The sequence below is a fragment of the Danio rerio genome, chromosome 15, assembly GCF_052040795.2.
Source record: "Danio rerio strain M-AB ecotype USA chromosome 15, GRCz13ab, whole genome shotgun sequence".
NCBI classification, from domain to species: Eukaryota; Metazoa; Chordata; class Actinopteri; order Cypriniformes; family Danionidae; genus Danio; species Danio rerio.
The window spans coordinates 6,865,001-6,885,000 of record NC_141035.1 but is presented as its reverse complement, the minus strand read 5'-3'; the positions used below and the strand labels follow the sequence as shown (position 1 = coordinate 6,885,000).

General features: G+C 35.8%; 2 protein-coding genes across 4 annotated transcripts in view; one reads left to right on the top strand and one right to left on the bottom strand.

Moving 5' to 3' along the window:
- Positions 1–13,195, bottom strand: part of nop53 (NOP53 ribosome biogenesis factor) — a 14,169-nt gene extending 974 nt beyond the window's left edge. The window contains exons 1-10 of one of the 2 annotated variants that reach the window (XR_015508357.1): positions 12,967–13,187; positions 12,507–12,583; positions 12,334–12,421; positions 10,737–10,945; positions 10,600–10,655; positions 5,972–6,067; positions 5,775–5,873; positions 3,755–3,916; positions 188–2,944; positions 1–109 (exon numbers count right to left, since the gene is read on the bottom strand). The exon at positions 1–109 is cut by the window's left edge and continues 544 nt beyond it. Coding sequence is in view for 1 of the 2 variants with exons in the window: in NM_001079946.2 (NP_001073415.2) it covers positions 2,769–2,944; positions 3,755–3,916; positions 5,775–5,873; positions 5,972–6,067; positions 10,600–10,655; positions 10,737–10,945; positions 12,334–12,421; positions 12,507–12,583; positions 12,967–13,172 (1,169 nt within the window). In the remaining variant the exon portion in view is untranslated. Of the gene's footprint in view, positions 110–187; positions 2,945–3,754; positions 3,917–5,774; positions 5,874–5,971; positions 6,068–10,599; positions 10,656–10,736; positions 10,946–12,333; positions 12,422–12,506; positions 12,584–12,966 lie in introns of both variants that reach the window. The other variant, NM_001079946.2, reaches the window with a different exon arrangement.
- A 1,149-nt stretch (positions 13,196–14,344) lies between these two features.
- Positions 14,345–20,000, top strand: part of atm (ATM serine/threonine kinase) — a 137,362-nt gene continuing 131,706 nt past the window's right edge. For both annotated transcript variants that reach the window (XR_015508881.1, XM_087283444.1), the window contains exon 1: positions 14,345–14,704. Coding sequence is in view for 1 of the 2 variants with exons in the window: in XM_087283444.1 (XP_087139570.1) it covers positions 14,633–14,704 (72 nt within the window). In the remaining variant the exon portion in view is untranslated. The remainder of the gene's footprint in view (positions 14,705–20,000) is intronic.

Below are 20,000 nucleotides of genomic sequence, written 5' to 3'. Positions count from 1 at the left end.
GACTGCTGTAGTTATTCCAGTTGTGTTATTTTTGGTATTTATCTTCAGCAAATCACTAAAGGCATACATCATGTTGTCATAACGATATAATGTGGCAATAAGATTGTAACTAAGTAGAGGTTGTAACAAAAAGTAGGGGTAAAGCGAAGGGCTAAGAGGTAGAATTGTGGTTGGGGCTTAATTCCACGTTTGATGTGAACCCAGCAATATCACATCATCACCATTTAGTTTTGCCATGTTTCAGGAAAACTAAGTGTGTTGTTGATATTGAGGAAATTTTTCATTTAAAAAGCAAGCACCAGCTATGTGCACGTTTCGAAACCAACTCTTTGAAGAAGAGGACAGAGTCTGAAGAGGTTAATAATTGTCTGATTAAAGATTTCATATACTGCACTGAAATGAGCATGCATTTGCAATGATGTGAACTGTTCTAGGGTGGTCAAATGTATACTTATATGATCTTTTTATTAATAACATTATTAAGAATCATGTCAGTGTAAGATATCTTCCACAATTTAAAGGGCCATGAAACCCCCTCGTTTCAGCAGGGTGTTTTCACAACTCTACTTTGGAAAAAGTCAGAAAAGTGGGCGTGTCCAGCTCTGTTTAGGGGGGAGTGTCGGAGGAACTAAAGTGGGAGGGTGTGGGAGTGTCTATTTGGGCACGCGCGAGTTTCAGTCAAAATACTCACACACAGGAGAAAGAGATGGTGTTTAACCTACATGGACATCTGTAGTGGAATTATTTGCCAAATTATTAAAGGGTGGACTTTAACTGCAGTTTAGCTCTTTCATTCAGGGAATTCATTCATGCCCCTTGCGACAAACGAGATATTTGATTCGAGGAGCTGCTCTAAGCGGGTATTTTTCATGCAATGTTTGATACCGCACGGCGAATGAGAGAAAAAAAAACCTCAGCATTTTCCGGAAACTTAGATGCACACGACAGGTAGCGTCAGAAAGCCGCGTGTGTTATTCCGGTCACAAAATGCGGTTAAAAACACTACACGAGGTTAAAGTTTGGTTGTGGTCCTAACAAGTTACGGTGCAATAGTTAACTTAGTTCGATACGAACAAACTGAATAAACAAAGAGCACTGGTCGATCACTTACCAAATCTGTAGAGACAGGACAATCACCAGCAACTAGAGCCGCGTCTTTATGAAGAGAATACTACAAGCGATTCCAGATCTCAGCGTTTGCAGATGTGAACAGCTCTCAGGTAAACAATAATCCTCCTTAGACACGTAAGATATTGTTGTCGAGCGTCGCGTACACTGTTAATCCACACGTGAGTCTGAGCTCTCACAGAGAGAAAAAGAAAACGAAACTTAACGGCAGCAAACTATAAAAGCAAAACTTCACGCTTGTTTTGCCAACACAACGTGGCGTCTATGTCGTGTAAACACAGTAATGAATATTAATGAAGTTGCACAATAGAGCGCGCTGATTGGTTTGAACCAAGCCTTACTCATGCATTAATGCATCACACTGTAAGACGTAATAAGACTCACTCTGGCACAGACGCCCAGTCTGCAGGCTGGAATACACGCTATTATGTCATGACCGTGACGCAGCTTCAAAAATTCGTTTCAAACAGGAAGTACGAATTTGCTTGAAATAACGCAAAAACAACCAATTTACACTTTTTAGTGAAATATAGGTGTCTTAATAGTGTTTTTAGCAGTGTGGGACACATATACGACTGTCAACAGCTCAAAAAATGTTTTGTGTGTTGTGTGTTTTGGTGTTTCGTGACCCTTTAAAGATCTGAGCCCCCCACTCATGTTGTTTTAACATTCCTCGGGTGCGATCAAGGGTTAATCGAGGCTAGCTCTCTGCTACTCTCATAAGGTCGCCCACTGAAGCTAAGCAGGGCTGCGCCTGGTCAGTACCTGGATGGGAGAACACATGGGAAAGCTAGGATGCTGCTGGAAGTGGTGTTAGTGAGACCAGGCATCCTGGCCAAATCTGCTCACTGGCCTCTGTCCATCATAGCCTCCTAACCATCCCCATACCATAATTGGCTTCATCACTCTGTCTCCTCTCCTGTGCGGTCTGGCGCAATATGGCTGCCGTCACGTCATCTAGGTGGATGCTGCACACTGATGGTGGATAATGAGATTTCCCCCAATGTGTAAAGCACTTTGAGGGTTTAGAAAAGAGCTATATAAAATGTAGACAATTATTATTATTATTATTATTTTCATTAATGAGAGGGGTCAGACCCCCTGGTTCAGCTTTGATGAGTGTGGGCTGGTTTAAGGGCCATAGTGGGTCCCGAAGAAGAGCTCCAGATGGATTTTTTGGTTGTGTGTTTATCTTATGATAAACGTTGTAAAGCGTTCACTAGTTTCCACCCATTTCTTTCCAGAACGAGAGCTAGTTTGAACTATTGCTACAGAATCTTTGCATGATTTCAAAACATTGACAAAAGCTTGACAAAGTGTAAAATAGAGACGCCAGTGCCTGCTTGTGTTTTAGAAGGTTGAGTAATAAAAACAGAATGCAGAAGTATAAATCTTCAAAAAGGTGCCAGCCACATAAATATAAAATGAGTTGAAGGCTAATTAAGCAGTCCTTCAGCATATTAACTTCAAAAATGCAGAACTTCCTTGCTGGCTGCTCCCACTCTGGAACATCCTCCCTCTCAATCTTCCCCTTTTGTTTACACATTTAAATGTTCCTTAAAACCCATCTATATTCTTTGTTTTTTTTTCACAATGTTGAGACCATGTGTAAGCCTGAGAATGATTGACAAAGTACTAACTTGAGTCTGCCCAGTCGACGAGGCATGCTTTTCTCTGCCTCTTGTTTTGCCTTGCGCTGAGCCTGCCTCATCTTGGTCCTCTGTTCCTGATTCTTCAGGTTTGCACGAATAGAGCGCAATTGGAACAACTGCTGTTTCTTATCGATCACCTCACGCTCTGCCTTCCTCTGCAACTCCTGTTGAAGAAATTAAAGATTTGAAAATGAATGGAGGAGGGATGCACAGTATTTATCGAACTAATAAATTATTGGACAGTATGAGTAAAAGCGAATAAACAATATTCGATTATAAACACAGATGAAGTGCGCTTGGTGGTAAATCAATTAGCAGTCTGATGTATCCAAAATTGATTAAACGTGTCACATAATCGAAGCACTCTTGTATTCATTATTAATGAAAGATAACATAGAAAAAGTAATCACTGCAGTTGCTGGGGTTGTTTCAATTGCACTCTCAGAAATAAAGGTACAAAAGCAGTCACTATGGTGGTACCTTTTCAAAAGATACACTGTAAGCAGGGCCGGAGCAAGCTAAACTGCCGCTCTAGGCAAAAGACGTTCACGCCCAGGTCAACCATGTCTCGTTATTATATGTATATAGTATTACGATGTAATGTCTCTGCTTGACTTTCGTCAATTGGTGAAGTTTGTTCCTCGCCACTGGCTCGATTGGTTTGGGATTTGTGGAGCTGTGCATCGATGGATTTGCACTTCAGTGTTTGGACTTTCACCAGTGAAAAATAAACCACACTGAACTGAACTATAGTGAACTTCAACTCTGAAAGCTGAACTGACACAATTTCAATTTCCTAGAACTTTTATGTTAAACTGCTTTAATACAATCTACATTCTAAAAGTGCTATAGAAATAAAGATGAATTGAACTGAATTATCTGTATCTGAAAAAATAAAGACATATCGTGTATCCCTACAATCAAGAGAATGATGTCCTACTAGGTCAACAACCAAGTACATTTTGCTTGCTTACCTTGACCTTTTCAGCCTTCTCTTTTTTCCTTTGCCTCTCCGTTTTCTTTTCCTGTATTGCAGTTGGCCCAATGACAGTGTCGTCAGCATCCCCATCTGCATCTTCTGGTTGATCCTCATCTTCTTCAATTAACCCCTCTACCTGCTCTTTAAAGGTGCTCTCCTGAATAAACACAAACAAATTCATATTTAGGAGAGCATGTGGATATGTTATCTAAACCTGGAGCCAGTGTCACAGTTGTGCCAGCTCACTTAAAGGTATAGTTCACCTAAAAATACAATTTTAGCTAGAATCAGGATTTTTACTACTAAAATTATATGACTGTTCAGTGATTTTTCCAAGAGTTTCCAGTAAATTTTCATGACCTTATATTTCATGGAATGTCTACATATGTGTGGTAAAAGAAACACAATGCATGTTCAAATTTATTACAGCATATCGTAAAACATGCAGCAATCTATTTAGTTTCAATTAACATTCAAATCTATGTAAAATTGATTTAGATAATGCTTACTCCGCACTAATAATGTGATTGGCCAAGGACCAAATAAAAGTCAAGACAACTAACCCATGGTTTTCGCTAAATTCATTCTTCCATAGCGGGGCGTCACACCAAAATTCACCCCGCCACGGCTACATTACAGCCTCTCATTCAAAACATTCAGTCATTTCTTTTTTTTTTTTTTTTTTTAAATAGTTTTTATAGTTATACTTGTCAAAGCCTGGAAAATGCCATTTCAAAATTTCCTGACTTTCCAGGTTTTTCATGACCATATGAATACTGTATAATTTATTCCGCCTTCAATTGTTCCAATTCTGTTTGAGTTTCTTTCTGCTGTTGACTACAAAGAAAGAAAAGCGAAAGGATTTTGGAAAACAGCAGCCACTGAATTTAATATTTTTTGCACCTGAAAGTGATGTCAATGGCTGCTGGTTTCCAACATCCTTCAGAACATCTTGCCTCGTGTTCAACAGGAGAAAAAAACTTCATAAGTTTAGTACTACTTAAATGCAAGTAAACAGTGAGAACATTAATTAATTTTGAGGTAAACTAAGTATTATGCAGCCCAGTGTAGTGTGTGCTTACTCAAAAAATAAATAAATAAAACACACCTGATAAAAAAAAGAAGTGTGTTGTGTCCACTTAAAGTGTCACGAAACCTCGTCTCAGCAAAAAAGGGGTGTTTCATTATGTGCATAAAAACAGTTAATTTGCACAACACCAATGCAAACCCACACACACGTCGTGGAGATGTAGAGAGATTCTGCGAGCAGCATTTACGGAGAGCAATCTGAGAGCTGTGTGCACGTGGTGGATTCTCCTGATTTACCGTTTTATTTATTGTGGTGCAGTTACACCGCCTTATAAATTTGTACCTTTGTACACAAACCTGAGAGGGCATGCAGGAGAAAGACGATGCTATTTTCATTTGACCACATATGTCACATTGCACTTAAAGTAAAATGTGGCTTGTGTTGTATTTTATTACATATCGCCCACAGTATTGTAGTAATATTTCCGTAAACTACCCAGTTAAGGTGAATAAAGTTAGCAAGTTAAGTCTTCTAAAGCTTAGAGCTTTTGACAACAATATCTTACATAGCCATATTAATAAAAGTATGTTTAACCACACACTTATCAAATTTGTGGAGACAAACATGAACTAAAACCGTGGCTTTTAAAAGAAAAATATGAATAAAAATAATAATAATTTATTTATTTATATATATATATATATATATATATATATACACACACACACACACACACATATATATATATATATATATATATATATATATATATATATATATATATATATATATATATATACACACATACACATATATATATATGTAAAATACATGTAGAAAAAAAATTTAAGACGATGACAACCAAGAGAATGCTGCTTGGTTTGAAAGTGAGCTCATTTCATTACTAACCCTTTTACCCCAATTAAATTTCCCCAAAGTTTGGTATTGTGATCGCATCCTGAGGAGGTAAAGTTTGAGGTTGTACCTCAGTGGCAATGTCCTGATTCACAGCAAGCTGTCGTGCCAACTTTTCTTCCACTTTCAGCTTTTTGACCTCCACCTCATGTGCTTCACGAAGCAGTTCCTACGAACACAAGACAATGATGCCGAAAACATATGGGTCATTATGAAAACATATTTTATTATAAATTAAGTTATTCATAAGAGAAACAGACATTTTACCTGGTGAGAAAAGAAGTCTGGGTTGTATGAGCCTCCAGCAGCAATGACTTCAATAGCAGGAAGCACTGAAGGTTTCTCATTTAGTCTATCTGGTCTCTTGAGGAGGGGAAAAAAAATTTAATAATTCAGCACCTGAACACAACAATGGATGGGTTGTTCTCACAAAACCATTAAAACAACATGGTACTTAGGATTTTAAACATGAAACTATTAATAATAATAAACAAGAATGAAGACAATACTGTTCTTTACGGAGCACTAGGGCTGGAGGATTTTATCGATTCTGCGATATAAATCGTTTTTTTTTCCAAAGAAAGTATCGATTTTTTTTAGCCGTGAGTATCGATACATACGTCCCCTTCCAATCCCCCGACTGGCTACCTCACATACGTGTAGGCTTACAGGCCTTAAATTACTCCACTAAGTTTTAAGTTAAATGTTCTTAGTGACTTAAAATTATTTAATGTTTTGGAGAAGCCATGGTACTACTATGTTTACTTTCATGGCAGCTAGACTTGCTACCTCATGTTTTTTGTCAAGCTAAAAAGATTTCAAAGAAACTGTTCAGAACAGGCCACTTGCACTTTAACTCTCCATTGTTAATTGCAATGTAGCACTTTATTTACTTTTCAAAGGCTTGTAAGCTACAGTTTCAATAAATGGAACAAATTTTCTCATCACATCTTTAATTAATTTTGTCCAGCATTTATTTTGCAAGCTGTCTGATGTTGAAGTTTATTTTAATTAAATAAATCCAAGTAAATTAAACACTCCCAAGATGTCACCAAAATCACTTTGTCTCTTTTAAATCTATCAGAAAATGATGCAAGCGTATCGAATGATATAGAATCGTATTGAATTATATCAAATCGTATCGTTGGCTAAATATCGTGATATATATTGTATCGCAAGCTGAATATCGTGTATCGTATCATGAGATTAGTGTATCGCTACAGCCCTACGGAGCACAGTGTAATTTCAACATTTATAGCATTCTCTACTGGAATTCTTTTTACAAGAATGTGTCTACAGTATGTCCAAATGTGTGTTGTGTAGCAATTTAAATAAATGAATGTGAACATTTTAGAATAAAATCAAAAGAAATTATTCTAATAGATTATTTTACATGACAGAAAAAAATATTCCCTGAATATTAGCATATAATGATAATAAATAAATAACTGTTGTCCATGTCTGATGGTCTTATCCTTCGCAACTTTTAAAGGACTATTTTAAAAAACTATTTTTTAAAAGACAATTTTTTTTTTAAACTATTAAACTTTGTTTGAACTTTAAAGGGTCACGAAACACCAAAACACATGTTTTGAGCTGTTGACAGTCGTATATGTGTCCCACACTGCTAAAAACACTATTAGGACACCTATATTTCACTAAAAAGTGTAAATTGGTTGTTTTTGCGTTATTTCAAGCAAATTCGTACTTCCGGTTTGAAACTGCGTCACGGCTATGACATAATAGCGTTGTATTCCAGCGTGCAGACTGGGCGTCTGTGCCAGAGTGTGTCTTATTACGTCTTACAGCCTGCTGAATTAATGCATGAGTAAAGCTTGGTTCAAACCAATCAGCGCGCTCTATTGTGCAACTTCATTAATATTCATTACTGTCATAGTGTTTAGATGACAGAGACGCCACGTTGTGTTGGCAAAACAAGCGTGAAGTGCTGCTTTTTTAGTTTGCTGCCGTTAAGTTTTGTTTTCATTTTCTCTCTGTGAGAGCGCAGCTGGAGTCACGCGTGGATTAACAGTGTACGAACGCTCGACAACCATAACTTACGTGTTTAAGGAGGATTATTCTTTACCTGAGAGCTGTTCTCATCTGCAAATGCTGAGATCCGGATTCGCTTTAGTCTCCTCTTAATAAAGACGCGGCTCTAGTTCCTGTCTCTACAGATTTGGTAAGTGAGCGACCAGTGCTCTTTGTTTATTCAGTTCGTATTTTATTCGTAGTGAACAAACTATTGCACAGAGTGTAAACAAGTTAGCACTCCAACCAAACTATAACCTCGTGTAGGATTTTGTGACCGGAATAACACACGCGGCTTTCTGACAATACCTGCCGTGTGCATCTAAGTTTCCGGGAAATGCTGAGTTTTTTTTTTCTCATTCGCCGTGCGGTATCAAACATTGCATGAAAATACACGCTTAGAGCAGTTCCTCGAATCAAATATCTCGTTTGTCGTGAAGGACATGAATGAATTCCCTGAATGAAAGAGCCAAACTGCAGTTAAAGTCCACCATTTAATAATTTGGCAAATAATTCGACTACAGATGTCCATGTAAACACAGTCACTTTGTCCCCTGTGGGTGTGTGTTTTGACTCTGAAACTCAGCGCGCCCAAATAGACACTCCCACACCAAGCCTCTTTTCTTCCTCCGACACTCCCCCCTAAACAGAGCTGGACACGCCCACTTTTCTGACTTTTTCCAAAGTAGAGGTGTGAAAACACCTTGCTGAAACGAGGGGGTTTCATGGCCCTTTAAAGGGCCATGAAACCCCCTCGTTTCAGCAGGGTGTTTTCACACCTCTTCTTTGGAAAAAGTCAGAAAAGTGGGGGTGTCCAGCTCTGTTTAGGGGGGAGTGTCGGAGAAACTAAAGTGGGAGGGTGTGGGAGTGTCTATTTGGGCACGCGCGAGTTTCAGTCAAAATACACAGGAGAAAGGGATGGTGTTTAACCTACATGGACATCTGTAGTCGAATTATTTGCCAAATTATTAAATGTTGGACTTTAACTGCAGTTTGGCTCTTTCATTCAGGGAATTCATTCATGCCCCTCGCGACAAATGAGATATTTGATTCGAAGGTCTGCTCTATGCGTGTATTTTTCATGCAATGTTTGATACCGCACGGCGAATGACAGAAAAAAAACTCAGCATTTCCCGGAAACTTAGATGCACACGGCAGGTAGCGTCCGAAAGCCGCGTGTGTTATTCCGGTCACAAAATGCGGTGCTAACATGTTTGCACTCAATGCAATAGTTAACTTATTTGATACGAACAAACTGAATATACAAAGAGCACTGGTCACTCACTTACCAAATCTGTAGAGACAGGACAATCACCAGCAACTAGAGCCGCGTCTTTATGAAGAGAAGACTACATCCGGAATCCGGATTTTAGCGTTTGCAGATGAGAACAGCTCTCAGGTAAACAATAATCCTCCTTAGACACGTAAATTATTGTTGTTGAGCGTCGCGTACACTGTAATCCACACGTGATCCAGATGAGCTCTCACAGGGAGAAAATGAAAACGAAACTTAATGGCAGCAAACTGTAAAAGCAACACTTCACGCTTGTTTTGCCAATACAACGTGGCGTCTCTGTGGTGTAAAGACGGTGACACTAATGAATATTAATGAAGTTGCACAATAGAGCGCGCTGATTGGTTTGAACCAACCCTTACTCATGCATTAATGCATCACACTGTAAGACGTAATAAGGCACACTCTGGCACAGTCGCCCAGTCTGCACGCTGGAATACAACGCTATTATGTCATGACCGTGACGCAGCTTCAAAAATTCGTTTCAAACAGGAAGTACGAATTTGCTTGAAATAACGCAAAAACAACCAATTTACACTTTTTAGTGAAATATAGGTGTCCTAATAGTGTTTTTAGCAGTGTGGGACACATATACGACTGTCAACAGCTCAAAATATGTGTTTTGGTGTTTCGTGACCCTTTAAGTGTAAGAGCACATAAGCAAGGTATTTCAAGATGGCCAAGAGGTATAAAAAAACTTTATATTTTTTCAGTTTAACCCTTAACTCTAGCCCCCAATTTTTGAACAAAGACATGACATGTTCAACTCAAATGATTGCCAATCCTTAATGCTTTGGGTGCACATAATTAAGCTTGGTCTCATTTTAAAGAAGACATATATTAGATTGTTCAAATGAAGTTCAAAAAGTAAACAAAAACTACAGTTATGTGCCTTTATATTTATGAAAATAATAGAACATTAAAGCATTATATTAAATAAAATTTAATAAAACATGTTTTAGCTTAAAATTGACAGTAAATCAGAGCTAAATATGATCAAATTCAATTTCAAATATGAAGCTGCCATTTCCACAAAAATGAGCTTTAATTAATTTTTGTGTTAGGATAAATTACCAGATGATATCCCTTTGTTTCCACTAGTGACCAATCAAAAGCTCCCAAAGTTTTTTCATGCTTTTTACAATATTTTTAGACATAAAATTCCAAAGTAGTATGTTAGGTTTCTTGTATATAAAATGTGCAACAAATACATAAAAGTTAGAGAATATTTAAATATTTAATAAAGAATAAATTTGTTTAATGTTAAATAAATTAATTAATATTTTATAAATTATTTATTGAAACTTTTTCATCTGTATTTGTAGGCAGGATTTTGTTTTTTGTTGTAGGAGTTTGACTTCGTTGTATGTCTGTGGCTGCCAGCAGTCAAAAAAATAATAATCATAACATTCTCCATATAACATCAAACTGAAAAACTAGTAATGCCGGACCTTATCTTGTCAAACTGAAAAAGCAGAAAAAAACAGCACTTGAAACTGGCAAATATATTTGTAACCCGCTAGCTTTATAAGTACTATAATCACAATAATAAGAAAAAAACAATCCTCACCTTGATAAGCTTTTTCTTAGTCTGTTCAAGGTAGAATGGATCAGCTGTCTCAGGTGCTGTTGGACAATGAAATGAACACTTTTGTTACTTTATACATTTCCGACATTAGAGCTAGTCCAAACACTGACTGTACTCACTGCCTTCACTCCACAGGTCATAAAATGGCCTTTCTGGATTATTATTGGCCACAGGTTTTTCTTTAACTGACACCCCAGAGGCAGCTGCTGCCCTTCGGAGTTGAAGAAGCTTTTCTCTTCGCGGCAACACACCCATAGCGGCCAGCTTAGCTGCTTTTTCTGCCATGCGCCGCTGCTTTTTAGCGTTGGGCTGTTGGTATGCAAGTACACTGGATGGAAAAAACATCAGAAAATTATGAGAAAATGGGCATAATAAGGGGTTATAGATTATCATAGGTTCATTTTCGTTCATTTAGCAGTCTCTATATTGTTTACCATGTTACTATGAATATTTGATCGAAATTAGCATGCAAGTATGACTTCAAAACAACATTAACACGATCTAATTGACTGTGAACAATGCTGTACTTTGATATTCATTTGTGGCTAATATGATTTCAGTATTTAGAATTTGCAAATAATAATTTTCTGAAGTTATATTATTAAGGAGAATGTCTGAATATCTCAATATAAAACCAACTTTACCTCTATGAGATTATCAGACACGCCTAATGCTATACAAGATTCAGTACAAAATCCAGCTAACCAATTCTAAAGTAAATTTTCCTAATATTTATTATATAATTCCTCAAAACAAATCTCAAAAGCTTAATTTACATCACCAATTGCAAACTATACTATTCACACACCCATTCATACTGTACAGTACACCAACATAAATATTACAAATATTTAATAAAAAAATAAACTCTAGGCCATTTAGTATCATTATTAATAACAAAATTAATGTTCCACTTGCTGCCGCTATTCCCCTTTCCAAATTAATCATCATCTTAATTAATATATATATCAAAGTCAGCTTTATTGTCAATTCAGCCACATGCACAGGACATACAGAGAATCGAAATTGCGTTACTCTCAGACCCAAGGTGCTTAACATTAATATATATATATATATATATATATATATATATATATATATATATATATATATATATATATATATATATATATATATATAAAAATAGTAGAGTTTAAGAAAAAAAAAAAAAAAAAAGAAAGAAAGAAAATTTACAGTATATACATTGCACATAAATGTGGTCTAAAAAAAAATATATATATATACATATGTAATGAAAATTGTAAACAATACAGTGACATTAAGGGCATATAGCAATGAGTGCAGAGTAAACCAGAGTTGTGCAGATAAAAAAAACAGTATAGTGCAAAAAGAACTTGTAAACAGTATAGTGCAAAAAGAACTTGTAAACATGATAATTGTGATAAAGTGACAGTGACATATATATATATATATATATATATATATATATATATATATATATATATATATATATATATATATATATGTGTATATTTCAAAATAAATCACCCAGTTGTATAAAATTTCTTAATTAGACCAACAAATGCCCTCAGATCTCAGAAGGCCGTTCACACAACAGCCCTCCAAGTTCCAATGTTTATCTTCACATTCCCAAAGAAATACTGGGAGCGCAAGGATGAGATCATCAGTGGGCAAGAGCTCAGTCAGTTAACAATTCATCCTGAAGGAAAATCTTACAGTTTGTACTGTACTTACTTTTTGGGAGGAGGTATGTGGGAATCCGGTTGAAGAATTAGATCTATCCGCAAAGGTTTAGATCGTTTACCTTTCTTGGCTGTCGTCTCTAATGAAAAGAACAACACTATTGAATTCCATAGACAATGGCAGTGTATAAAATCAGGGGGTAAACAGATGTGTTTTATACATACGTGGTTGTTTATCTTTCTCTTTTTCACCAGTGTCGACGAAGAAGAGACTGTCATCTGGTTTTTCAGATATCAACCCCCTATGAATAATGAATAAAAAATATATAGAATTATACGTATTTATTCTGAATCTAGCTGCTGACTGTCTCATAAAGGGATAATAAGAAATAACACGTACTAATACTGTGGCTTTTATAAGATGCATTTTAAGTACATTAATGCGACACAATTTCAACGATGAAATGCAAGTTGGTACGACAAATAGTAGCCACGTGATGCTGTCCAATTTTACAACTATAAAAAAAAAACTAAATTAGGTTTTATTATATGGTCTACAAGAAAGAAGCTGACTATAGTTGAACTAAAAAATTAATAAAAGTTTTTAAAGAAATAATATAAGTTTCCCTAGTATACATTCCTTAATAACAGCCTTGTTTACTCTGTTCAACATCTGATCACTGACCCTGTAGCTTTCTCCTGAAGCCGCACGTCGTCCAGAAAGTCTTCCACATCTCGGATATCACTGTATTTGTTCCAGTTCTTTTTCTTGTTTTTGTTCACTCTCTTTCGCCGTTTGGCATTCGAAATACTACCATCCAAATCGGATTTAAGAGGTAAAAACCCTGGTTGAGACGCTGCCATGCGTTTGTGCTTCCTGGCGGCCGCCATGATGGCGTGTAAGAGGAGGAGTTGGGAAAATGTGCGGGATGACGTCATGTATGTGGATTTGACTCTTAAATATTTATTCAGTTTGAACATTTTCATTGAAAATATTGATGTATTAAAACAACAATGTAACAATAAAGTTATAAAGAATGCTTTCCGTTCGTTGCCTCTACCTACAGCAAGACATTTTTGGCTTTCATTGTTTGCAAATATTTCTTGGAGTAAAGCTTGGAAGTTGACAAATAAGTTTTGCTTAAATAACAAGATCAAAGAAGTGTCGTACAAAATACTCCATAGAATTTATCCAGCTAAACATGTTTTGGAAAGATTTAGCCTCAATATTTCATATATGTGTGAATTTTGTGGTCAAGAAAAATAAACAATTTTGCATCTTTTTTTTCATTGTATTTACTCAAGAATTTTTTGTGAAGATTTGGAATCATTTATTAACAAAAGAATTGAGTTTAAGATAGAAATTGGTTTATTTGATGTACTGTTTTATTCTGATAATGAGAACTTGAAAGTGAAGGACAATATATTTTTAATTTGTTTATGTTGTTAGGAAATACATAAACATAAGAAAAAGTGGGCTCAATGTAAACCAAACTTTTCCTATTTTGTGAATGACTTCAAATTATATGTAAATCTTTTACATATAACAATAACAAAACAAAAAAGCTTAAAACATTTAATGCTCTGGAAACATTTAATTTTTTTTTTAATTGTTTTAAATATATTTTTCTCTTTCAGAAAACTCTGTGAAATGTAATACATCTTGTTCTTGAGGAATTTAATTAATAAAAAAGTAAATAAAAATGTAAAAAAAAATTGCCCTGGCAAAAAAGAAAGGAAATAAATATATAGTAAAAATACAATTTAAAAATTAAGAAAAGGGTGTTATATAATTTTGCAAAAAAAAAAAAAAAAGATTAAGGCTAAGTAATAAAAGATTTTATAATGTCTTATAAAAATAATAATAATCAGTGGTTAACATAGGAAAACCTTCTGTATGCTTAGAATGTTCACCAAATAAATATCAGTACTGTTAAACGTCAGTATTGTGTGATTATAGTCTTTTTTATTATAATTATATTTTTAATTTCTTAGCACTTATTATACATGAGCTATTTTCTTCGCCCTCCCTTAGATGGCAGTATGAAACTCGAGCAGCAGGCGTGAAGAAGAGAAGAAAGGCGGTACTGATGCGACGCATGGAAAGGACAGCAAAAAGTTAGAGAGTCAGATGATAAATAAAGTACTCCAAGCAAACGTAAAATCAGAGAGAAGGCTTCTTTTTAAAACAAGAGCTCTCTATTGAACAGATCAAATCTATACGCGGAATTATTCGTTTTGATGCCCGGCAGATTTAAGCAGGATGTACAGTAAAGTATACACTTGACAGTGATTACTGTACATGTTTATAAATGCAGCTGATGAATTTGATTCATTAAGTGTGAGAGACGATGAGTCTGGCGCTGCACGAGCTGTTAGTGTGCTGCAGAGGACTTGAAAATGAGAAAGCCACAGAGAGGAAGGTGTGTAAACACATCCTGTTTTTTTTATACTGCTAACGTTACATCTTATACTGGTTTGATTGACATTAATCTGCTGCGAAATGTCTTGTATAGAGATTCATACTGTAGTCCAAAGCATGTTAAGACCGGATGATGCAGTAGAAACATTAGTCATAAACCGAGAATGTAATTTTAATTCAGATTTAATTTCAGAATTTGAAAAGGAAGATCTTTTCTAATGGACTAATATTATTAACAAGATGCATGATTATATATTTAAAGTGTATTACTGTTAGCAAATGTTATAGACCATTTTCAGGGATGTAAACAAAAACAATAGTCCCAACATATTTCCTGTTTTACATTTTAAATCTGTATAGCTTCCCAAAATCCTAAAACAGCCAAATATTGATAAATAATGTCACGATAGCTGTTTTAACATTAGGTTATGATTAAATTGCCTCTTGTTACATTTATCAAAGAGTTTGATAACAAGCAGGAAATGTTCATGCACCACGACATCGCCACATTGAAATGGTCCGTAAGCAACAAATGGTGTGCTTTTAGAAAAACGGGCAAACATATTAATCAGTATCTGACAGTGATAGCTATAGAATGTATTCACATTTTAACAGTTTGCTAATGTATCTGTTGTGTGTGATTTTATGAACTGGATAATCATTTCTCTTGATGCTGTAATTTACACCAAGATCTGATTACAATAAATTGTTTTAGTGAAATTGTCCTCAAAATTACATTTGGTGATAATTTGACAATTATATTTTGACAGGTCATTGTTTTGGAAATATGAGGCAATGTTTAGGCTACCCTGCTGAAAAAAAACAGCTTATACCAGGCTAGGCTGGTTGGCTGGCTTTAGCTGATCGACCAGGAGTGCGTTTCCGAAAACCATCGCTAGCCAACTAACAAGTCGCAAGTTCTGTCTTTACAAACATAGTATGTTTATTTAACGTTTCCCAAAACCCATCGTTCCAACGAACATTCACAAACTGCGTCGCAAACTTGTATGCTTGCGACTACACCTCTAGAGCTGTAGTTAGAAGCATAGTTTCTGGATTTGTTCTATTCCCAGTTATTACCCCTATACCCTATTCATTTAGAACATTCATTCATTCATTTATTTTCTTGTCGGCTTAGTCCCTTTATTAATCCGGGGTCGCCACAGCAGAATGAACCGCCAACTTATCCAGCAAGTTTTTGCGCAGCGGATGCCCTTCCAGCTGCAACCCATCTTTGGGAAATCGTTTAGAACATTCTAACATTTAAACTTGGAATTATATATATAAAAAAAGCATTAAGGCCATCTCTCTTAGGTGTAATTTGTTTTTAAAGTATTTTTACAGTTCAGTTTTAGTGATCTTACAATGTTTACAATTGCAATCCCTACGCAAAGCACTTTGAAAACATCGCTGTTATTTTGAACACAGCCGTGGCTCATGACGAAAGCTGTAGGTGACCTATTTTTTCAAAGCAGAATTTATGTTACGTTTTCAAAGCTTGCGAAAGCAAAAAACATAGCATGTGTTTGTGCTTTTAATGTATAGTAGGTTATTTATTAAGTATCTTTCTTGTATATGACATGGGCCTGCTGGTAAGAGCATTTCTGCAGTGGTTTGTACATGTCAAATTGTAAAGGTAGAATTTTCAAAAAATAAATAAACAATATCCTACCTGATAATTGTAATAATAATAATCATTAGTAATATTAATATCAAAGTAGGATTTTTATTCTTCCTAATAAATATTGCATTTAATTTCTTAATAAATAGCCTCAAATAAATAGCCTAAAAATTATTTATTTCTTTATATATATAAATATATATATATATATATATATATATATTAGAATACATTTTAGAACAGGATATGTAATATTCTCAATAATATTTGTAAAGGAAACATAGGTCCTATATGTGCCATTTACATGTATTTCAATTAATATGGAAAACGCGCGCATGTTTTTACCATAACTAATATTGGATATTTTTGTTAATGGGTGTGCGTGTAAAACAATATAATTTGCACAAAGAAATTGTGGGGTTCTTCTCTAAAGAAGTTGTTACCACCCCGTTTAGAGCATCATTATGGGCGTTTGATGTTTTAACTGATGTGGTTCTAGTGATGAATCTGCGACAGAGAAACTAGGGGTTTTGGGAAACACTCGTCACAACATCATTCTTTTCCTAAACGATGCATCATACTATGATAGTTCAGCCACTAGTTACGTTGTTGTTTGGGAAACACACACCAGCCTGGTTTTAGAGGGGTTTTGGCCATTTCTAGGCTGGTTTCAGCCATTTCCAGCCTGGTTTTAGCTGGTCAGGCTGGGAGTTGACCCGCTTAAACCAGCTTGACTAGCCTAGCCAGGCTGGGAGCTCAGCCAAAACCAGCCATGTTCAACTTAAAACAGGGTGGACAAGCTGGTTTTAGCCAATCATTTTTTAACCTGACCAGCTAAGACGGAAATGGAAATGGCCAAAACCCCTCTAAAACCAGGATGGTCGCCAGCGAAAACCAGTCAACCAGCCTTGCCTGGTATAAGCTGTTTTTATCAGCAGGGTAGCCTAAACCAGTGTTGTCCAAAGTCGGTCTTGTAAGGCCGGTGTCCTGCTGATCTTAGTTCCAACTTGCTTCAACACACCTGCCTGGAAGTTTCTAGTATACCCAGTAAGAGCTTGATTACCCTGCTGAAAAATCCAGCTTAAACCAGCCTACGATGTTCGGCTGGTTTTAGCTGATCGACCAGCCTGGTTTTTTAGGGGCTTTGGGCACTTCCAGGCTGGTTTCCATCCAATTCCAGCCTGGTTTTAGCTGGTCAGGCTGGAAGGTGACCAGCTAAAACCATATAAAACCAGCTTAACCATCCTGGTTTTAGCTGATTACCTCCCAGCCTGTCCAGCTAAAACCAGGCTGGAAATGACCGGGAACCAGCCTGGAAGTGGCCAAAACCCCTCTAAAACCAGGCTGGTTGACCAGCTAAAACCAGCCAACCATCCTAGGCTGGTTTAGGCTGGATTTTTCAGCAGGGTAGCTTGTTCAGGTGTGTTTGATTAAAGTTGGAGCTAAACTCTCCAGGACAACGACCCTCCAGAACAGAGTGTGGACAACCCTGGCCTAAACATTGCCTCACATGGCCAAAACAATGACCTGTCGAAATATAATTGTCAAATTATCACCAGATGTAATTTTGAGGACAATTTCACAAAAAGAATGATCTGACATCAAATCTTGGTGTAAATTACAGCATCCAGAGAAATGAAGAGATTATCCAGTTCATAAATTCACACACAACAGATACATTAGCAAACTGTTAAAACGTGAATACATCCTATAGCTATCACTGTCAGATACTGATGCTTGCCCATTTTTTTTTCTGATTTGTTGCTTTATAACATTGCTAACAGTAATACGCAGACTCTATCACATACATCTTTTGTATGAAAAATGGCAAAATCAATTCAATGTTTGGTCACACTTTACAATAAGGTTTATTAGTTAATGTTAGTTAATGCATTTACTAACATGAACAAACAATGAACAACACAATTACTACAGTATTTGTTCCTGTTAGTTAACATTAAATACAGTTGTTCATTGTTAGTTCATGTTAACTCATGGTGCATTAACTAATGTAAACAAGCATGGACTTGGATGTTAATAATGCATTAGTAAATGTTTAATTGTGATTAATAAATGCTGTACACGTGTTGTTCATGATTAGTTCATGTTAGTAAATGCATTAACTGATGAACCTTATTGTAAAGTGTTACCCAATGTTTTAGTAGAGCTGTGAAAAAAAGTAATATCATTTAAATTACTTGGATATTTAAATTGTAGTTAATAAGTAGGGCCAGACAGAATCTGCGGCCATTTTTTTGCTATTTCTGTGCAGAATTCTAGCAAAAATATGCGGAATGATATTGGGAGTATCATAACTAAAACCTTAATATAGGAAGTAAAACGAAGTACCGATTGTATTTAATGTTTACAATGCCAATTCAATATGATCCACTTTATTTGGTAAACAAAGCAAGTCTCTCAAATAATATATCTACTAAAAGACAGAAAATATTACTCTACAAACTAGGGGTGTAACGATTTATCGTTGTACGATTTATTGCAATGCAAAAATGTCTCAATATGCATCGTGGCTTTATGACGATTTGATTACGATATGACGTCCGTTTTCTCTTATTAGTTGAGCTGTTTGCACGGGAGCTACGTTCCACCTGCTGTCGCACGTGAGTTCAGATTACAGCAGCAGTAAAGTTAGCAGACCAAGATGAGTGGAGCTGAAATAGAGGATGGCCCATCGTCTCAAAATCAGACGTCTGGCAACATTTCGGTTGTACAGTCATTGCTTTAGACTCGTCCGCTTTTTGACACGCACACTGGGTCAAACATCCTAAGTTTTTAAGTCTTCACAGTGATTTACATACTTTGCACAGCGACATTGATACCTCCTAATGATGTTAAAAACGTCACATACTGTATTTATAAGGTGAAATTCACATTTCACCCTAAAATTTCATTCTGTCTTCATATAATGATGTATTGGCGGCGGCAAAATCACACATGACGTGAGCTGACCGTGAGCTGTTACTACAGAGGGCGGACTAGATAGACGCGTGCGTATGGCAAGCCGTTTTAGCATTTAAACCTTTGTTATGACTATCCATATATTTAGAGATATCTCTAATTATATTTTGACTAGTCATAATTATAATTCGACTAGTCAGAATGACAATTAGAGATATCTGCAATTACAATTGTATTAGTACGAAATCAGATTGGAGATATCTGCAAATGTATTATGACTAGTCATATTCCTCCATTGACCTCCATTGAAAAATATTTGCAGATATCTCTAAATGAGTTTTGACAAGTCACAATTGTAATTAGAGATTTAATTTATTTTCTTAAAGAAGGTTCAGTTTAACAAGTTAAAATAAAAGAAATACATAAAAAATAGTTTACTTGGTAAAATTTGCATTTCAGTTAAATTTTCAATTTTTATTCCAAATATCGTGATACATATCGAATCGTGAACATTATATCGTGATACACATCGTATCGTGAGCTGAGTGTATCGTTACACCCCTACTACAAACTATATTGTAAATAAATCATATAAATATTTTCATATTAGTCAATAATATAACTGAAAATAATTTAAAAACCGAATAAATACGAATTTACTCACATTTACACAAGTAAATAAACAGAATCAATGATGGGCTAAAAATATGAGGAATTCTGGGCGCATAGATTCCTTGTGGGCCTGTAATAATTAATG